At 35.0% G+C, this 20,791-nt stretch overlaps 1 protein-coding gene across 14 annotated transcripts in view; it reads right to left on the bottom strand.

Moving 5' to 3' along the window:
* LCORL (ligand dependent nuclear receptor corepressor like) overlaps positions 1-20,791 on the bottom strand; it is a 175,206-nt gene that overhangs the window by 51,114 nt on the left and 103,301 nt on the right. For all 14 annotated transcript variants that reach the window (XM_044946046.1, XM_006063947.3, XM_044946055.1 and 11 more), the window contains one exon: positions 6,154-6,405. In XM_044946046.1, the coding sequence (XP_044801981.1) occupies positions 6,154-6,405 (252 nt within the window). The remainder of the gene's footprint in view (positions 1-6,153; positions 6,406-20,791) is intronic.

Here is a 20,791-nt window from a genome sequence, read left to right as displayed (position 1 = left end):
GAAGTGAGAAATTTACTATATTGAAAATTCTACCAGAATATTCACTCAAGCCTCAAGGTAGAAAACAACACCAACAAGGGCAACAAAGCACTGCTGGTTCATCTCTGCCCACATTTGATCTTGTTTTGTATATACATAGAACTGGTAAATTCTTCAAGGTTGTCACGATAATGATAAAGGTTCGTAAGTTTCAAATTTCCTCCTTTACTTTGGGATTCAAAGAAGCTTTTACTTTGGGTCCAGATTAGAGTAGAAAAAAAATTTTTTTGGTTATGCTAATGTTATTTTTTATCCGTTTTTAAATTTACTGCTCCAGGAAAAAAAAAAATCCATAACTTACTTTGTCCCAGTTTCTGAGGCTCAAAGTATTTATAAAAATCTGTAGAAATGAAAATGCACAAAAAAAATCTCTAATATTTGAATACTTGGTTAGAAAGTACATGGAAGAGGTAAATAGGAATGTTTCTCTCATGGTAACAATATTTTAAGTCAGTCTAGGGTTTTTCAAAGAGAAGACAAGGAAAATGAAAAGTACGAAAACTGATTTATGAAGAACAATTAGAGAACCTATAAAGATTTGCTTGAGAGGTTTAGACAGACAAAATAGTTTCAACAAATATTTGCAGCACTAATAAAAAGCAAAAGGAATAAATTCTGTCATATTGCTGCAGATGGAAAAGAAAACCCAACACCCTGAAGGTTAGCATAGAAAAGAGAAGTCTCAGAGATACAATGATTTCTACAAGTATTTATAGAACTATTGAGCAAAATGCTATTGCAGATGGAAAAAAATGCGAAATGAAGGGTGGATATTTCAAAGATATGAGCTTAACTGATGGAGCTGTCAAATATTTTTTGCAAGTACTTATTGTCAGTCAGAGATTGAATTACCATTGAAAGATGAGCAGGATATTCTTTTGTGCATCTTTTACTTTATTTGGCTATTCTGTTATCTTCTGATAACCACTTTTGTCTATTTTTCTATGGTGTCATGTTTTCCTCATTGGCTATAGGTTTGTTTAATTGAATGGTTGTTAGTTACATCAGTTGTAAATACTGTCCCCAAATTGGAGATTTGAATTTTCACTATTCATAACGACTTTTACTGGAGAAGGCAATGGAAACCAACTCCAGTACTCTAGCCTGGAAAATCCCATGGACGGAGGAGCCTGGTGGGCTGCAGTCCATGGGGTTGCTAAGGGTCAGACACGACTGAGCGACTTCACTTTCACTTTTCACTTTCATGCGTTGGAGTGATCTTGCCTGGAGAATCCCAGGGACGGGGGAGCCTGGTGGGCTGCCGTCTATGGGGCCGCACAGAGTCAGACACAATTGAAGCGACTGTTGAACTGATGCAACAGCATAATGACTTTTATAATACTTAAGTTTTACATTTTAGTGCAGTCAAATTTACACAATTCTTTTATGGATTGTTATTTCTGCATCTTAGGAAATTCTTCCTTATTTTAAGTTCATTAAGATATAATCTTTTATTTTTTCTTTTAGTTTTGCTTTTAACATTTAGCCCTTTAACCCAAATGAAATTACTTTTGTGAGTGATATAAGGTAGGGATCCATTTCCCCCCCACTCTCCATGCACATAACCAATTGCTTTGGAACTGTTTAATGACATCTCTTGCTCTTGTACCAAGATTCCACTAATGTTTGGAGAATTTCTGGGCTTGCTAATTGGTCCCAGTGATTTGTATAAGGGCTACAGGACCTTGTTTGAATTATTTTGCTAAGTCTTGATATGTTTTAGAGAAGTCCCTTACCACATTGTCTTGGTAATTCTTGGCTCTTTTAAGTTTTACACATAAATTTTATGATTGGAAAGTCATTTTCCACAATAAACCCTATCAGAATTTTAAATGGACTGATGCTGAATTAAAAAAAAAAAATTTATTTATTTATTTTTGGCTGTGCTAGGTCTTTGTTGCTTCATGTTGGCTTTTCTCTAGTTGCAGCAAGTGGGAGCTATCTTCATTGCAGTGAGCAGGCTTCTCATTGTGGTGGCTTCTCTTGTTGTAGAGCACAGCTCTAGGGCACATGAGCTTCAGTAGTTGTGGCGCATGGGCTCAATAGTTGTGGTCCCAGGCTCTAGACCACAGACTCAATAGTTGTAGCACACGGGCTTAGTTGCTCCTCAGCATGTGGGATCTTCCCAGACCAGGAATTGAACTTGCATGTCTAGCACTGGCAGGTAGATTTTTTACCACTGAGCCACCAGGGAAGACCTGAAGCTCAATTTTTAAGTATATTAAAGATGAACCGCTATCTTTTATAGAGTCTTCCCATTCATTTAAAATAGAATTACTTATTTTGGGAGTCTTCTTTTATATACTTCAATAAAATTTTTATAATGTTCTCCGTAAGTTCATAGTTTATTAGTTTCATTCTTAGGTGTTTTAATGTTTTTCCTGCTTTTGTTGCTACTGTAAAAGAGATTTTTTAAAAGTTGGATTTTCTAATTGGATATTATAATACATACTAATCTTGTGAATAGTACATTTTCTAAACTTTTTCACCAGTTTGAAAACTTTACATAGATATTCTTTCATATTTTCTATATATACAATTATACTGTTTATAAGCAACCACAATTCTGCTCATTCTTTCCTTATAACCTATTACTTATTATTGCTTATTTCTTTTTTTCTCTTCACATTACATGAGTCAAGACCACGCATAAAATGTTGAAAATTGGTGATAGTATGCATTTTTGTCATGTCTGTTACTTTAAATCATTTCATTATGACGTCCCTGGCAGGAGATATGCTCATCTATTCTTGGTGGTATAAGCAATTTTTATAATAAATGTCAGATTTTGTAAATATTTTTTTTATTTATTAGGATGATATAGTTCTCTCATTTTTTTGTAATGTGGGAAACAAAAAATGTTTCAAATGCAGAATTATTTGTGCTTCCCTAGTCATTATTTATAATGTTTTTATACTTCACTATGTTCAATTTGCTTGCCTGGAAAATCCCATGGATGGAGGAGCCTGGTGGGCTGCAGTCCATGGGGTAGCTAGGAGTTGGACACGACTGAGCGACTTCACTTTCACTTTTCACTTTCATGCATTGGAGAAGGAAATGGCAACCCACTCCAGTGTTCTTGCCTGGAGAATCCCAGGGATGGTGGAGCCTGGTAGGCTGCCGTCTATGGGGTCGCACAGAGTTGGACACGACTGAAGCGACTTAGCAGCAGCAGCATATTCAATTTGCTAATGTTTAGAATTTTTGCACCTACATTTGTAAATAAGACTAGTTGGCATTTTTTCTTTCTTTTGTTATCTGTACTTCATTTTGATGACTCAAGATGACAGTAATATTTCTCTCTTCTTTTTTTAAAATAGTCTTTAAAAGATAAGAATTATCTATTGCTTTAAGTTTCCTATAACACCATTTGAGATAGTAATTTTACAGATGTACAGGTCAGACAATCCACAAATTATCCACATTATTTATGGCCACATTATTGTTGGAATTACAGATTACAGCATCTAATTTGAATAAAATAACTGACAAAATGAGCAAATGACTTAAATGTGTATTGTTGCAAAATAACAGAGTAAGAATAATGTAAAAAAAGTAAGTACTAGCAAAAAATACACAAAGGCAGAACTAATCCTGCTACTACTAATATGACCATTTTATTAATTATATCATAAGGTATGGACAGTGAAGTCAGTCCAAACATTTTTTTAGGTCTTAAGAAACTATATGAAGTAAGGATTTATACCTTGTATTATTACTAATGAAACACTTTAAAGTCTACACTGTGTGACACTGAGGGTGAAGTTGCCATGATTAGCAAGACATTTGAAAATGGTTTATAATATCTTTATTTCAACCTTAAAAAAATATTAATTTGTGAAAATATTAGTACATATAAAGTACTGGTGTGTATACATACACACACACATGTGCATGCACACACAAAAGCATCAGAGGTTATGTGCTCTATTAAAAAAAACTGGTATGCAAGTAGGCAAAGTTAGAGCTTACCAATTTCTACCACAGCAGAATAGTTTTATAAAAGAGGATCTAATTTTACTACTCTCTGCTTAAAGAAACATAGCAGCTTTCCATGGTTGTAAGAAAAGTCAAAATCCTTAATATTTCCTATATGTTTTTCTCATAATCTTATATTTTTTTAGTCTCACCTGCTACTATTCTCTCCCTTGCTCTCTACTCTATAAGCCACATTAAACTATATGATTTTGTCCTCAAGTAATAACACTGAAATCTCATATCACAAATCATCCTTCAAAATTATAATCAAGAAGACTATTTACACATTTATATCCATCATTAATCCTTTCAACCTCAGAATGTTCAAATAATTACAATATCAAAAAAGTTCACATTAATGTAGTAACTATTTTCTATATATACTTGGACATGCCTTATCACTTGAATTCACAGAATCACAGAATATAAGAACTAGAAATTTACTTTTAAAATGTCATCTATTCCAACCAATCAGGTGATGCTTCTGAATGCCTCTAATGATAAGGCAAGCAGGGAATCATTTTTCTCGTTCCTCTTTAAAAAAAAAAGTCTGATCCTTAGAAATATTCTTTCTTATATGGTTCTAAAATCTATTTCCACCTAATCTCTAGGTAGTGATCCTAATTCTGCTCATTGGATCATTCAGAGAAAGTTCAGTCTTACATAGTGGAATAACGATAAAAATTTTAGAGACTTCGAAGGCTTCTCTTCTGTGGTAGTATGGAACAAGAAATAGAGTATGGAAGGACTAATGTTTGAGTATCTTTTATGAGGTGGTTATTTTATATTTAACTTTCATATTGCCCCAATGAGTTTGTTATATTATTGCCAAGTAACAAGTGAGGAAATTAAAACTGACAGAAAGTTAACACTTCGTGTAATTTAAGTAGCAGAGCAGGGATTTCAACCACAAGTCTGTCACAGATACCAAAGCCTATGTTTAAGTCTGTTTATAACACTGAACTGCTTCCCACAAAGGAGAAAGATTTAAGAGGTGAATCATTGAAATGTAACAAAATAAGCGGCGATACTAAAATTCCCATACTTTCTAACTTTCAAAATTCAATGTATTGATATATTTTGCCCTTAAGCCTTCTATTAAAATCATCTTCAACATTTCTTTCTCTGTCTTATAACCAACCTGTCTTATTATCTCAAATTTTTCAAATCTTTCTACATAAATAAACTCATAAAACCTAAAATTAAGAAAGCAAAAAGAAAAATATTTCCATATTTCAGCCTCTCTCAATTTTATAAAACCTAAAATTAAGGAAGCAAAAAGAAAAATATTTCCATATTTCAGCCTCTCTCAATTTTAATCTGTTTTACACACTGAAAAGATGATCGTCTTTAAATACTGAGTAATGCACTCTTCTCTAGAGCCTCAAACACCACATTGCCTTCTGCAATCAAACTTAATGCTAACATTTTTCTGGTTTTGAGGCCTGACAACACTATCCCTAATTTGTATTAACAAAAGCTATTTGTTCTCTCTTCTCTAGGCAAACACTTATTTGGCATCCTCCACTGAGCGACTGAACTGAACTGAACAAGCACTTTAAGGCTCTTCCTTCTTTTCCTCTGAGAATCACAATTCTTCCTTTAAATAATGATCAGATAAGATCAGCACAGTTTCGTCATTCATGCTTTTGAAAAATGTGTCTCTCTATATAATTATTTACATTATGTTTATTAAGGTATTAACTTTTCTCTTTCCCTAGTGACATCATAAACAATTGACTATTATCCATCAGTTTTAAATTTTTGACCTAAGTGTGAAAAACTGAAGAACAAAAGTGCTTAATGAATGTTCTCAGGTGTACATTACAAAAATTCATTTTTATCATATACATCTTTTTATTTGTATACTTTCCTTTTAGGTTGCTTGTTAGGATTCTCTCACCATACACTTTATTGTGAAAAGAGGGTAGAGAAACTTTCACTTCTCCTTTTATAAACAAAAGTCAAATGTAATACAAAAGTTTTAATTTAGCACTTCTCTCTAGTCAATGTTACAGACTAATTTCAAGTAATATTACTTTTAAATTTCTCTGTGAATATATGGTTATAAATATACATATATATATACTTAAGAATATTAAAATCATACATCACATACACACACACAAATCTTACCTTGCTGAGTATTTTGTTCTTGCATTCGATTCACAGTGAGGTCTAAGGGGCCTTCCTGCTCTTCCTGAAGGGAGTTTTCTGCTTGATTCATTTGGATACTTTTACATATCAGACTTGGTCCAATTGAACCATTTCTATTCTCTTGAATTTTACCACTTTTTGAAATATACTCAATTGCAAACTGACGTATCATCTTTTTCATTAATTCCTGAGCAACTAGGGGAATGTTAGGATCACAGTTCTGAGGAAGATCTAGGGAAGAAATAAATACAGTAAGAATTAAAAAGAGAATACAAAATACCAATGTTTAAATTTATCTTAACTACAAATTAATGATTTCAGAAGTCTCAGAGGAAGTCCATAATTGCGAATGGTTACTGTAACTTAGCAACAAAAACCTTGTAGATTTAATTAGTATTATGAGAATATATTAACCCCAAACTTGGCTATTTAATTATTTCTTCAAAATAAACATTTTTGGCCCCAAATTAAAATATAAAGAACTAGACATAAAACGAGACAGCTTATTTTCAGTTTTAATTCAAATGAATTGTAAAAGATATTAAAACTTAGTATGTGAACATAAATTGTATATATAAGTAATCAAGCAAATTTTAATATAGTAGAGTAGGTACACACATTAACTATTAAAGAAAACGTCTAAACTCTGTTAACTGTTTATTACCATTAATCCTGTCAAATATGTAGAGCCTGAATGTCATCAAGGATTTTTTCTTTCTCAACTTTTCATATCAAGACATTTCAGTCATAAAGAAAAAATTAACACTACAATGACACAGAGAGCCTCAACCAAGATTCAAGAATTGTCAGTATGCTGCCATATTCACATTCTTTTTACTTTCTGGTTTGTAGAACTACTGTAAAGTAAATTGCAAAATTATGGCATTTCACTCCTAAATATTTCAGCACGCATCCACTAAGATTCCCCTATAGAAACAGTAATACCATTATTGAGAGTCTTAATCAGTCCTTGATCCCAAAACATGTTGGTCAGCTATAACCAAAATAAAGGTAAGTAGTCATATACATTTCTGCTTGAAACCTGGACAAGAGGTAAAAACAACTAAATTATTTTATAGTAAGAAGTATGGAATAAATAAATTTATAAACACAGTATATAATAAGTAAAAAAGAGTACTGATATTGGGTGGTAGTGGTGGTTTTTCCAAAGACATACTACTGGTTTCACCCCAATCCTTTTATTTACCCTGCTCCTTCAGAGGTAGAATGACTGGTGAAATGGGAAGGATGACTAAGCTTTATCTGGTGAGTCTCTGTACTTCCTCTTCGGAAGTGGGCCTACTTCTAGAGATATTAATTTTCTGCTCATTACCACCTCAACTCTTACCCAGACAAATCAGTGTTGTGTGAACAGACCTGCCTTGATTCTGAGCTGTCTGAGATTGAAGGCTTATGTCGTCTTAGTTGGAGTGCCTAAGAGATCTGAAGGCAAATCCTCCAACCAGCAACTATTTTTATAAAGGTGAGGAAAGGCAACAAACTACCTCCACCTTGATCACCATCATATCTGATTAGCAAAATGCGATCTAAACTGACATCAATCTGTTTATGGTCTTGCAGAAGTATCAATATATTTGATCACAGGGTGCTTTTTTGGATCTGCTAGAGATGTTGGACACAACTGAAGCAACTTAGCAGCAGCAGCAGAGATGTTGCACAATAAACATCTCCTTAATATTAGCTCTTTTAAAACAATTTTGAATTCTGAAAAAAACATCTGAGGCGGGATTATGGGCTTATAAAAAAACTAATATTTAATTCTCATATTTATTCTTTGTTTAGAACCGAGTAGGGAAGAGAGGCACTAGTTGTTCTAGGGTACTAAAAAGAAAGACTTGCCTATACACTTGACCCTTAAACAACATGAGTTTGAACTGTAGAAGTGCACATAGACATGAATTTTTTTTCCAATAAATATACACTACAGTACTACACAATCCATAGTTGGTTCAATCTGTAGATGTGGAAGCCCAAATATGAAGGGCCCACTATAAAGTTAAGAGTTTTGACCATGCAGAGGGTCAATGCTCTGAACTCCCATTTTGTTCAAGGGTCAGTTGTATATATTATATCCCCATGGCATATTTATTTTAAAACTGGAGGTTTGTACCTCTTAATTTCCCCCTCTTCACTTATTCATCCCCCAACACCCCTCTCTCCTCTGGCAACCACTTGTTTGTTCTCTGTAACTATGAATCTGTTTCACTTTGTTTTGTTTCTTAGGTTCCACATGTAAGTGAGAATATGTAATACAAGGTGTATGGCCCATGGTATTGAAATAACTTTGTATGGGGACAGACTGTTACTAAATTTATTGTGGTGATCATTACATCATGTATGTCAAATCATCCCATAGTATACCTGAAACTAAAATAATATTGTACATCAACAAAATTTTAATGAAAAAAGACTGACAGATTGAAATCTTAGCCATCTTTATAAATTTAGGTTAGTTAAACACCCCTCCATATTTTAGTTTCTCTGTTCATAAAATGGAAATAACAGAACTTTGGAAATCATAATAGGGCTTGCTCACAGGATATTTTAAGATTGTATGAGATTGTAGATAAAATACTGAGTTCTTATACTTGGCATTTTAATAACTGACATTAACTACACTGCTATCTTAGATTGTAGTGAACATAACAAGAGAAACAAGAAGATTCAGGCTGAGCAGTTATATATTATTTAAATCATAAAATGTCAACTAAGTAGAAATATTAACTAGGTTAATACATACATTATTAATTAGCTTGGAAAATACAAAGGACATAATTTCTAAGCCCATGTGATATATTCTGATCCAGAATAGACAGTATTAGCATATGTAACCTAACTAAAGTGATTAATATCAAAGCAAGAGATTTCTATGTTACACAGAAGGATTCCTAATTAATACTATTTCTTGATGACTTCCTTCAGGAATCCTTGAAGGTTTTCCGCAAACTGTTTCTCCGTCATTTTTCCAAACCTAATCTCGCTTTGCATTATGTGTTAAAAGGAGATACTGGATTTACTTCTATGTATTTCGGTTAACTGACCTGTAATTTACTGGCTAATGCCACTTTATAAATTCAAAATGATTAAATTTATAAAAAAGGGACAGAAATATGATCACATTCATATCATATGACTAGAGCTACACTTTAGAGTTGAGTTTGCAAAGTCGCTTCAGTTGTGTCCGACTCTGTGTGACCCCATAGACGGCAGCCCATCAGGCTCCACGGTCCCTGGGATTCTCCAGGCAAGAACACTGTAGTGGGTTGCCATTTCCTTCTCCAATGCAGGAGGGTGAAAAGTCAAAGTGAAGTCACTCAGTCGTGTCCGACTCTTAGCGACCTCATGGACTGCAGCCTACCAGGCTCCTCCGTCCACAGGATTTTCCAGGCAACAGTTGAGTTTAGAGCTCAGTTATTCATCTACTCAGTTTTTGCTTGTTTATATTAGGAATACATCTATGTGTAAAACCAAAAGCCTTGGCAAACAGCAAAAAACCAAATACGATTTAAAAAGATAAAGAGATAAAGAAAATGCTGCTCAGTTGCTAATTAGTTAGTGAGCCTTCTAGATTTCTTGCACAAGTGGTCATAATTACAAAAAAATGAATTAACTAAAGATCTTGGTCAGGGATATACACTCAAATGGTTTCAAAAGTTAGGCAACTAATAAACACTGGGCTAGAAGAGAAAATATGTTGCCACATGGAAATGGTATGCCCCTAAGAAGACAGAAATAATTTATTTTTGCCCTATCTCTTTATTTTTCAAATTTAACAAATTCAAGAATTTAGCAAGTTCTTTGTGGTGGCCAGTTTCAAGATGGTTCTTAATGATTCCCACTTCACCTCCTGGTCTCCAGTGTTGCATAGTCCCTTCCACATTGCATGAAGGGTGAAATGTGAGATTAAAATAACATACTGCAAAAGTGTACGTCACTTCCAAGATTAGGTTATAAGAGAATATGGCGTCTATCCTGGATACTCTGAACACTGATGTTCACTATCACCCCCTTCTATTCTGCCCTCTTGCTCTCTCATCACTCACTCTGGAGAAAATTGTGGCACTGAGGAGGCTCACAAGGAGAGGAACTGAAGTATCCTGCAAACAGCAGAATGACCGAACATGGAAAAAGATGCTCAACACCAATCAACTCCCAAATGACTGAAAAGGAAAACAATATACCAAAAGGTATGTGATGAAGCTAAAACAGTGATTAGAGAGCAACTTAAGGCAATAAACATAGATATTAAAAAATTCAACTCAACCTAGCCCTCCTTAAGAGAAAATGATTTGAAAATTAAACCCAAAGCAAGAATAGAGGAAGAAATAAATTAAAAGTTAGAGCAGAAAATATTAAATAGGAGAAGGGAAAGGCAAGACAAGGTAAGATAAAGAGAAGATCAATAAAACCAAAAATTGATTCTTTGAAAAGATTAAAAAAAATTGACCAAGAAAAAAAATAAAGATTTAAATTTGTAAAATTAGAAATGAAGAAAGAGATATCACCATTAACATTAAAGAAACACAAAAAAGTAATAAAGAAATACTACAGAAAAAAAAGCTACATATCAACAAATTAGATATCCTATATGAAAAGGCCAAATTCCTAGAAAGACAAAAACTATCAAACTCACTCAAGAAGTAATAAAAAACTTGAACAGACATACAAGTAAAGAGACTGAATTAGTAGCAAAACTCTTGTCACAAAGAAAAGCCCAGGAACAGATAGATTTACTGGTGAATTCTATTAGACATTTAAAGAAGAATTAAAACTAATCCTTCACAAACTCCAAAAAAAGAGATGAGGAAGGAACACTTCCCAACCCATCCTATGAGGGCAGTGTTAGCCTGATAGCAAAACCAGACAAAGAAACCACACAAAAAGAAAACTACCAAATCAAATGAAAACTATCCATTATGAATAGACAAAAAATCCAGTTGACCCTGAAGCAACATGGTTTTGAGCTATGTTGTTGTTGGGGCTTTCCTCGTAGCTCAGCTGGTCAAGAATCCGTATACGTGGATTTTTTTTCAACAGCAGATACTACAGTACTACACAATTTGTGGTTGGTTGAATCTTAGTGGATGTGGAACTACAAATTCAGAGGGCTGACAGTAAGTTATACATGAATTTTTGGTTGTACAAAGGGTCAGACTCTATCTACCACATGTTTGAGGGTCAACTCTCCTATCAAACAGAAACTAGCAAGACACAATAAAAAGGATTATACATCAATACCAAGTGGGATTTATCCCCAAGATGCAAGGTTAGTTTAACATATAAAAACCAGTCAAGCAATGTAATATAACATATTAACAAAGGACAAAAGCCACATTAATAATCTCCACAGATGTAGAAAAGCACTTTATAACCTTTCCATGATAAAAACACTGAACAAACTAGGAATAGAAGGAAATTACCTCAATCTAAGAAAGGGCATCTATGAAAAATCTACAATAACATCATATTTAATGGTGAAAGAGTGAAAGTTTGCCCAAAACTATCAGAACAAGAAAAGGACATATGCTCTCACCATTTCTATTCAACATGTACTGGAGGTTCTAGCCAGTGCAATTAGGCAAGAAAAGGAGGTAAAGGCCATTTGGATTGAAAAATTAGAAGTAAAACTCTCTTTATAGATAATGCAATGTTGTATATAGGAATTTCTACAGAATCCACACACACAAAATTTTAGAACCAATTAAGTTCAGCAAGGTCACAGAATGCCATGTCAATATACAAAAATCGATTTTACTTCTATACAATGGCACTAAGCAATTCCAAAATGAAATAATTAGGAAAATAATTTCATTTACAACATATTACAAAGAAGAAAAATAAGTCTGACAAAGCATAAAGAGAACCTAAATAAACAGAAATACGTCCTGTGTTCATGAACTGGAAGATTTAATACTGTTAACATGATAATATTCCCCAAATTGATCAACAGATTTAACACAATCTCTATCAGAGCCCTAGCTGGCATTTTTGTAGAAAATGACAAGCTGATTCTAAAATGCATATCGAAATGAAAGGAATCCAGAATAGCCAAAACAACCTTGAAAAAGAAATAAATTGGAAGACTAGCAATTCCTCATATCAAAACTTATTAAAAAGTGTAATAACCAAGCGTAGGTGTTAATGGCATAAGGATAGACATATAGATCAATAGAGCAGAACTGAGCCCCAAGATAAACCCTTAATTTATTAAAAAAATTTTTTTCCCTCCCTTCATTCCTTCCTCCCAGGCTTGCCTTCATCGAAGCTATTTTCCTAAAAGAACCGAAGGAGATCTACAACAATAATTCATTCAACAAAATCCCTTAGAACTTATTATATGCCAGGAACTAAGGTATTTTCCAGGAATTCAAAATGAACAAAATAGACAATAGTCTCAGCACTCATGCGAAGAACACATATCTTAATCTATTTTTGTTAAGAGTACCAAGAAAATTCAAGGAAGAAAATAATTGTCTTTTCAATAAGTTTTGCTTAGGACAACTGGATATTTATATGCAAAATAATGAAGCTGGACCTCTACCTCATACCATATAGAATAATTAACCCCAAAACGGATTAATGATCTAAGCACAGGACCTAAAACTATAAAAATCTGAAAGAAAACATAAGTATAAATTTACTTATAAACATAAGTATAAAGACCTTAGATCAAATCAGTGATTCCTTAGATCTGACACTAAAACACAAGCAATGAAACAGATATAAACAACTTGATTATTATTTAAAATGTTTGTACTTCAAAGGAAATTATCAATAAGTGAATACAGTCCACAGAACAGGAGTAAATATTTACAAATCACATGTCTGATAAGGGTCTACTTTCCAAGTATATAAAGAACTTTTATAACCCAACAATAAAGAAACAAATGCCCAATTAAGGAGAAAATGATTTGAGCAGGCATTTCTCCAAATAAGATATTACTAATGACCAGTAAGCACATGACAAGATGCATTTCCCTAAAGCACATTAGTCTTTAAAGAAATGCAAATCAAAACCAGAATGAGATATTACTTCACACCTAGAAGGAGAATTATATTATAAATGCAGATAACAAGAACAACTGAGGATGTGAAGAAATTTGAGTCCTCATACACCACAGGTGGGAATGCAAAATGGTGCAGTCTTTTGGAAAATACACTTTGATAACACAATGGTGGTGGTGGTTTAGTCACTAAGTTGTGTTGTGATCCTGTGGACTATAGCCCACCAGGTCCTCTGTCCATGGGATTTTCCAGGCAAGAATACTGGAGTGGGTTGCTATTTCCTTCTCCTGGTTTCCTGGAGAGCCGACTTCTCCTGGTCAGGAAGGGGATCTTCCTGACCCAGGGTTTGAACCCAGGTTTCCTGTGTTTCAGGCAGATTCTTAACCAACTGAGCTACGAGGGAAGCCCTTGATAACACATTAAAAAATGTAAACAAAGGATTATCATATGACCCAGCAAATTCCACCCCCAAGTATATAACCAAGAAAACTGAAAACACATTCAGTCAAAAATGTGTATGAATGTTCACAGCAGCATTATTCATAACCACCACAAAGTAGAAACAACCCAAATGAACATCAACTGGTGAGTATATAAATGTAGTATATTTATACAATAGAGTACTATTCATTCATAAAAAGAAACAAAGAACTGATATGTACCAGAATAATGAACCTCAAAAGCATGCTAAATGAAGGTTGTGCATAGTACAACTGCATTTATATGAAATGTTTAAAACAGGCAAATCTAGAGATAGAGATTTGTTAGTGATTGCCAGAGCCTGGAGAAGAGTAGGAGAATGATGAGGAATGAGTGCTAATCTAAAAATGGGTTTTTTAAGGATGAAGACTATATCCTACAGATAGTGGTAATGGTCACAAAACTTTGTGAATGAGTATATTAAAAACCACTGAATTTTACACTTTAAAAAGTAAATTTTATAGAATGCAAATTATATCTGAATTAAAAAAAAAAAGAAAAATAGGAAAAAAGGGTAAATTAGTGTGGAACTTTGTGCCTAAAGGGTAGATTCATGAGCCATAAAGAATTATTTCTTAAGATCTAATCAAATAACTTCCAACATTTGCCCAGCTGGATTTCAGAATTGCTATGGAACAGTGATCCCTGTGTGCACCCAATTTCCCCATTTCAAACAGGTTTGTTTACAGAGGTTATCCTATGCCTGTCCTAACACTGTATGTTGGGTGTGTATGGGCAAGTAATTTGTCTTTTCACTTTTAAAGGGCTACAGATCAAGAGAAACTATACCAAAGGAACTACACCCAAGGAACTTCATTTGTATCTAAACTAAATTAGATAACAAGAGCATGATTTTTGAGATGATACTATAGTAAGACTTCTGGAAGTCTTGGTCAGGGGTGAGTATATTTTACATATGGGAGACATGTGAATCACCAGAACCAACTGATTCCAGCTTCCTTGTATTCACTCCTTTGTTAAGTATTCTTCTACACTGATAGGTAACATATAATGCTATTACTTACCAAGAGAGAGAGCTGCTCTTAGGATCAATCTAAGAATATCTGTGTAGGTTGTCTCAATTATGAGACTGTCAATGTGGAAAATGTTGGTCACTAATTCAACAAAAATTTTAAAGGCCAGGATGATGGTTTCTGTTATCTTCTCTTTCTCCATCTCCATTTCCCTTCTATGTTTGATATGTATTAACAACAATTAACAGTGATATAGCACTTTATATAACATGAAGAGCTCTAACATACATTGATATCACTTAATGACAAATATCATATTAGATCAGAAAATGATATAATGAAAGCTAAGAAGGGAGGGGAAGTCTTACAGCACTACTGACAGTTGTACACTGACAGTGTACAGTTCTGGCCCTTGCCTTTTATTCTTCCACAGTTATTTTAAAAAATTTCAATCTTTAGAAAAGTTGAATGAAGAATACAGTGTACTTCCACAAAATTTTACCTCTATAGATTCAACTACTGACATTTTGTTTCATTTGATTTACATATAAACTCACACACACAAGTTATTTATGGGTGAAGGATCTGAAACCTGTAGATACCACGAAGCTTTAACTCTAATTGAGTAATAAACAACAACAACATTATGAAACGTAACTATAATGCCATCATCCCTTTCAAAAAAATTAACACAAACAATATTGTCCCCAACTCTCCCCCTTATCTCCTTTACACCTTTTCTTCCCCAACCTCAGGCTGCAATCTAAGGTTCCATATTGTATTTGACTGTCATGTCTCCCTAGTTTTTTTCCTGTTTGTTTTTCTTTTTAAAAAAAGAAGAAAGAAAAAAAAAAAAAAAACCTTAAGATGCTATTTATCTTGTAATATTGTCCTAAAGTTTGGATTAGCTCCATTAAGATTTCAGTTCAGGTTAATCATTTTTGACAGGAAGAGTACACAGATGGTATGCCTCCTTAATGTATCATACCAGTTCATCCCAGCATTAGTAATGTTGATCATTAGCTTTAAGGTGGTTATCCAACAAATATTTCCATTGTAGAGTTATATTTTCTCCTTTGTAATTAGTAATCTATGGAGTAATATTTTAATGTATTGATAATTATTCTCTTCCCCAACAATCTTGTATTTGCTTAATGGTTTTTGTATCAATTGGTAATCTCTGCCAGAAGCAACTGGTATACTAGTGGTTACAAACCAGTAATTTTTTAAAGTCCACTATACTGAAACCATACTCACAGAAAACTAGTCAATCTAATCACACTAGGACCACAGCCTTGTCTAACTCAATGAAACTACGCCATGCCCATGGGGCAACCCAAGATGGGCGGGTCATGGTGGAGAGATCTGACAGAATGTGGTCCACTGGAGAAGGGAATGGCAAACCACTTCAGCATTCTTGCCTTGAGAACCCCATGAACAGTATGAAAAGGCAAAATGATAGGATACTGAAAGAGAAACTCCCCAGGTCAGTAGGTGCCCAATATGCTACTGGAGATCAGTGGAGAAATAACTCCAGAAAGAATGAAGGGATGGAGCCAAAGCAAAAACAATACCCAGCTGTGGCTTTTGAACTGTGGTGTTGGAGAAGACTCTTGAGAGTCCCTTGGACTGCAAGGCGACCCAACCAGTCCATTCTGAAGGAGATCAGATTTCTTTGGAATCTGGGATTACTTTGGAAGGAATGATGCTAAAGCTGAAACTCCAGTACTTTGGCCATGTCATGCGAAGAGTTGACTCATTGGAAAAGACTCTGATGCTGGGAGGGATTGGGGGCAAGAGGAGAAGGGGACGACAGAGGATGAGATGGCTGGATGGCATCACTGACTTGATGGATGTGAGTCTGGGTGAACTCCGGGAGTTGGTGATGGACAGGGAGGCCTGGCGTGCTGCGATTCATGGGGTCGCAAAGAGTCAGACACGACTGAGCAACTGATCTGATCTGATCCATTCTCTTATTTTTCTGTAGCATTCTTTAAAAAAATAAAGAAAAAAGGAAAAAAAGAAATGCGTTCTCTTCTGTGACCCCCGCATCTTTTTTGGTTTTGTTTCTTTTTATCACAATGAAAAAGGAACATAGATTGTTTCTTATTATCTAATATGTTATCTAGGACTTCATTACTCACTTTAATGCACAAATGATTCCAAATCTGGCCAGTGGAAAGCCCTTCATATTGGTCATTATATACTTTCGATGTATCTTGAGGACTTCCTTTTTTTTAGCATATAAAAATGTTCCTTGTCCGCTTTCTATTTTTCCTGTTCCTGACTTGGAATCAACCAAATGTCCTATTTTTGCTATTTGTGGTAAAAGTGAAAGTCGTTTAGTTGTGCCTGACTCTTTGAGACTATACAGTCCATGGAATTCTCCAGGCCAGAATACTGGAGTGGGTAGCCCTTCCCTTCTCCAGGGGATCTTCCCAACCCAGGGATCAAACCCAGGTCTCCCACATTGCAGGCAGATTCTTTACCAGCTAAACCACAAGGGAAGTCCAAGAATATTGGACTGGGTAGCCTGTTTCTTCTCCAGTGGATCTTCCTGACCCAGGACCAAACCGGGGTCTCCTGTCTTGCAGGTGGACTCTTAGCCAACTGAGCTAGCAAGGAAGCCTACTTGTGGTAGGGACTGGAGTAAGTGTGGTGATTGCTACTGTAGTGTCACTGCTTCTAGAATTTTATAGTAGGCAAAGTTAATAAATGCTAAAATATATATATATATATTTAAATCATTAGTTCATATTGTTACCTCTTTAACCATGGAGTTCTTCTCTTTCCCCATTCCATATTTTTATTCCCTTAACAGTAAAAACTCACAAAATTACCACACCAATATAATGACTGAAATGTTTATCCTTAAAATATATACCACTGAGAACAGAGTACTATATTTGTAATCTGTTAATTTTTCCTGTATTATCAATATGAAATACAGTTAGGTTCATTTGCTTTTTTGTTTTACCCAATCACATCCTTGTTGATTTTATTTTTAAAAAAGGTACAAAATTAACATGTCTCAAAACTCAAACATACAAGTCTCAAAAAAGGTTCACTTATTTTCACCACTCCCAAAGTAACCAAATTTCTTCAGTTTCTAGTTTATCCTTTTGTGTTTCTTGTATAAAAATAAGAAAATGCTCATATATTCTTTCCTCTTCTGTCTAAAAGATTATTAATCAGTTCAGTTTAATTCACTTGGTCAGTCATGTGTGACTCTCTGCGACCCCATGGACTGCAGCATGCCAGGCTTCCCTGTCCATTATCAACTCCCAGAGCCTGGTCAAACCCATGTCCATCAAGTCAGTGATGCCATCCAACCATCTCATCCTGTCATCCCCTTCTCCTCCAGCCTTCGATCTTGCCCAGCATCTGGGTCTTTTCCAAGAAGTCAATTCTTCACATCAGCTGGCCAAAGGATTGGAGTTTCAGCTTCAGCATCAGTTCTTCCAATGAATATTCAGGACTGATTTCCTTCAGGATGGACTGGTTGGATCTCCTTGCAGTCCAAGGGACTCTCGAGAGTCTTCTCCAACACCACAGTTCAAAAGCATCAATTCTTTGGCGCCCAGCCTTCTTAATGGTCCAACTGTCACATCCATACATGACTACTGGAAAAACCATAGCTTTGACTAGAAGCACTTTGTCGGCAAGGTAATCTCTCTGTTTTTTAATATGTTGTTTAGGTTGGTCATAGCTTTTCTTCCAAGGAGCAAATGTCTTTTAATTTCATGGCTGCAGTCACCATCTGCACTGATTTTGGAGCCCCTCAAAATAAAGTCTGACACTGTTTCCATTGTTTGCCCATCTATTTGCCATGAAATGAGAGGACTGGATGCCATGATCTTAGTTTTTTGAATGTTGAGTTTTTTGGTGTTTTGTTTTTTTTTTAATTGAAGGATAATTGCTTTACAGAATTTTGCTGTTTTCTGTCAAAGCTCAACATGAATCAGCCATAGGTATACATATATCCCCTCTCTTTTGAACCTCCCTCCCTAAAGGTGGAGTTTTAAGCCAGCTTTTTCACTCTCCTTTCACTTCCATCAAGAAGCTCCTCAGTTCCTCTTTGCTTTCTGCCATAAGGGCAGTGTCATCTGCATTATCTGAGGTTATTGATATTTCTTCTGGCAATCTTGATTCCAGCTTGTGCTTCATCCAGCTTGGCATTTCACATGATGTACTCTGTATTAATAATAGACCATATTTGCCCTTTTTCCTCCTGTTTTTTAACTTAAAAATACATACCAAGTTAATTCTTATCAGCTCATATAGTCTTAAAACCTTTTACTGAAGTATAATTCATATACAATATTAAATAAGTTTCAGGTGTGCAAAAAAGTGATTCACAATTTTTAAAAATTATATTCCATTTATAGTTATTGGCATATTCCCTGAATTGTACCATACATCCATGTAGCTTTTTTATTTTCCACAATAGTTTATGTAAAAACTATTTTAAACTATTTTCCACAATAGTTTGTACCTCTAAATCTATCTTGCTCCTCCCCTTCTCTCTCCCCACTGATAATCACTAGTTTTGTCTCTGTGAGTCCATTTCTTTTGTTATATTCAGTAGTTTCATATTTTTAAGAAGCCACATTTAAATGATATGCACTATTTGTCTTTCTCTAACTTATTTTATAAGCATAATACCCTCTAAGGTTCATCCATGTTGCTGCATTTTTCATTCTTTTATGGCTTAGTATTCTGTTGCATATATATGCCATATCTTTGTTATCCATTCATCTGTTGATGAACATTTAGGTCACTTTATTTTACTCTACTACTGCTGCCGCTCAGCAGCTTCACTTGCATCCAACTCTTTGTGACCCTATGGACTGTAGCCCACCAGGTTCCCTGTCTATGGGATTCCCCAGCAAGAATACTAGAATGGAGTGCCATGCCCTCCTCTAGGGGATCTTCCCAACCCAAGGACTGAACCCACATCTCTAAGTCTCCTGCATTGGCAGCCAGGTTCTTTACCACTAGTACCACCTGGGAAGCCCATTCTATTCTACAGCTCCATGGTAATCCATTGTTTCTACCACATGATCAACCTGTTTCTAGAGTGAGTGAGTGAGTGAGTGAAAGTTGTTCAGTCATGTCTGACTCTTTGCAACCCCATGGAATATACAATTCATGGAATTCTCCAGTCCAGAATACTAGAGTGGGTAACCTTTCCCTTCTCCAGTGGATCTTCCCCACCCAGGACTGAACTATGAGGGAAGCCCTGTTTCTGAGGTATACGCATGTGATTTCTAATTTGCTGTTCTAAACAATGCCGCAATAAATAATTCTGTGCATTTCTATTTTCATTATGTTAAACAAGTACCACTGGGAAAATTATAAGTGGGATTACTGAATCAAAGGGTAAATTCATATGTACTTTTAATAGATATGCCTAATACCTCTTTGTGGGGACTAAATTGTTTTGTACTTGCCACTGCAACTAATAAGTGACTGTTTCCTCATAGGTTCCTTAACAGAGTGCTCTCAGGCTTTTGAATTTTTGCTAATCTCACAAGAGAAATAGTAACTCAGTATCGTTTTAACTTGTAGTTCTAGTACAAATTTTAGGGCCATTTAAATGTCTTATAACACTCTGCTCATGCCTTTTGTCTATTTTTCTATTAAATCAACTTTGGTTGGTCTACAATGTTGTGTTGGTTTCAGGTGTATAGCAAAATAAATCAGTTACACATATTTATACATCCACTCTTTTTTTTTTTTTTAAAGATTCTTTTCCCATATAGGCCATTACAGAGTACTGAGTAGAGTTCCCTATGCTATACAACAGGTTCTTATTAAGTTATCTATTATATATATATTGTAGTGTGTATGAAAAAGTGAAAGTGACAGTCAGTCCTGTCCAACTCTTTGCAACCCCATGAACTGCAGCTTGCCAGACTCCTCTCTCCATGGAATTCTCTAGGCAAGAATACTAGAGTGGGTAGTCATTTCCTTTTCCAGGGGATCTTCTTGACCCAGGGATTGGACCTGGGTCTCTGTGCTGCAGGCAGATTCTCTACCATCTGAGCCACCAGGGGAAGTCCAGCAGTGTATATGTCAGTCCTAGTCTCCCAATTTATCCCTCCCCCTCCCTTATCCCCTGGTAACCATAAGTT

This window comes from Bubalus bubalis, chromosome 7, assembly GCF_019923935.1.
Source record: "Bubalus bubalis isolate 160015118507 breed Murrah chromosome 7, NDDB_SH_1, whole genome shotgun sequence".
NCBI classification, from domain to species: Eukaryota; Metazoa; Chordata; class Mammalia; order Artiodactyla; family Bovidae; genus Bubalus; species Bubalus bubalis.
This window is presented reverse-complemented; position numbering and strand designations above follow the sequence as displayed.